The sequence below is a fragment of the Austrofundulus limnaeus genome, unplaced genomic scaffold (genome assembly GCF_001266775.1).
Source record: "Austrofundulus limnaeus strain Quisiro unplaced genomic scaffold, Austrofundulus_limnaeus-1.0 Scaffold1447, whole genome shotgun sequence".
In the NCBI taxonomy this organism is placed as follows: Eukaryota; Metazoa; Chordata; class Actinopteri; order Cyprinodontiformes; family Rivulidae; genus Austrofundulus; species Austrofundulus limnaeus.
The window spans coordinates 11,308-12,818 of NW_013953849.1; the positions used below are offsets into that span (position 1 = coordinate 11,308).

General features: G+C 53.4%; 1 protein-coding gene across 1 annotated transcript in view; it reads left to right on the forward strand.

The window, feature by feature from the left end:
• The window catches only part of anapc2 (anaphase promoting complex subunit 2), a gene marked incomplete at its 5' end in the record, with an annotated part of 7,257 nt that overhangs the window by 1,065 nt on the left and 4,681 nt on the right, over positions 1-1,511 (forward strand). The window contains 2 exon segments of the mRNA XM_014032437.1: positions 198-376; positions 505-646. Coding sequence (XP_013887891.1) covers positions 198-376; positions 505-646 — 321 coding nt within the window.

A 1,511-nucleotide genomic window follows, 5' to 3' on the forward strand; every position in this document is an offset into this window, starting at 1 on the left:
CGGTATCGGTGAGTACCTAAACTGAAGTACTCGTACTTGTACACAGTCTTGAAATAACTGGTATCGGGACAGCCCTAATCTCGGCTGTATTTGGTTGGATGGTAACATGATGATGTCAGTGTTAATCCCAGACTGGGATTAGAACCAGAACCTGGAGGCTTGTCTCATGCTGATGGTGGAGCTGGTCTGGTCTTCAGGACTCGGGACGACACGGTGCGGCAGATCGTGGCCGGACTCACCGGGGACGCTGAGAGCTGTGCGGACCTGGCCTCAGAACTGTCCCGAGGTGACCCGGTCTCCTTGGAGCTGCAGGACAGTGATGATGACAGCACCGACCCTGAGGACTGGAGTCCAGATCCCACAGATGCTGTAACTGGTCAGTGAGGGCAGGGTGCTGGTGTTGTGAAGCTGGATCAGAACCATGTGTCTGACATGTTCTGATCAGAACCATGTGTCTGACATGTTCTGATCAGAACCATGTGTCTGACATGTTCTGTGTTTCAGATAAAACGGGCTCAAAGAGACGCTCCTCTGACATCATCAGCCTGCTGGTCAGCATCTACGGCAGCAAAGACATCTTCATCGATGAGTACAGAGCTGTGCTGGCTGACAGACTGCTGCACCAACTCAACTACAACACTGCCAGGTACTGACCCACTACTGACCCACTACTGACCCACTACTGACCCACTACTGACCCAGTACTGACCCACTACTGAACCAGTACTGACCCACTACTGACCCAGTACTGACCCACTACTGACCCACTACTGAACCAGTACTGACCCACTACTGACCCAGTACTGACCCACTACTGACCCACTACTGACCCACTACTGACCCAGTACTGACCCAGTACTGACCCACTACTGACCCAGTACTGACCCACTACTGACCCACTACTGACCCAGTACTGACCCACTACTGACCCAGTACTGTCCCACTACTGACCCACTACTGACCCACTACTGACCCACTACTGACCCACTACTGACCCAGTACTGTCCCACTACTGACCCACTACTGACCCACTACTGACCCAGTACTGACCCACTACTGATCCGGTACTGACCCACTCCTGACCCACTACTGACCCAGTATTGACCCACTACTGACCCACTACTGACCCAGTATTGACCCACTACTGACCCACTACTGACCCAGTACTGTCCCACTACTGACCCACTACTGACCCAGTACTGACCTGATGCTTCTGTTGGACCTGCAGGACGGTTCTGTTGGACCCGATGGTTCTGTTGGACCTGACTGTTCTGTTGGACCTGACTGTTCTGTTGGACCTGACGGTTCTGTTGGACCTGATGGTTCTGTTGGACCTGACGGTTCTGTTGGACCTGGTGGTTCTGTTGGACCTGGTGGTTCTGTTGGACCTGACGGTTCAGTTGGACCTGGTGGTTCTGTTGGACCTGATGGTTCTGTTGGACCTGGTGGTTCTGTTGGACCTGACGGTTCAGTTGGACCTGGTGGTTCTGTTGGACCTGGTGGTTCTGTTG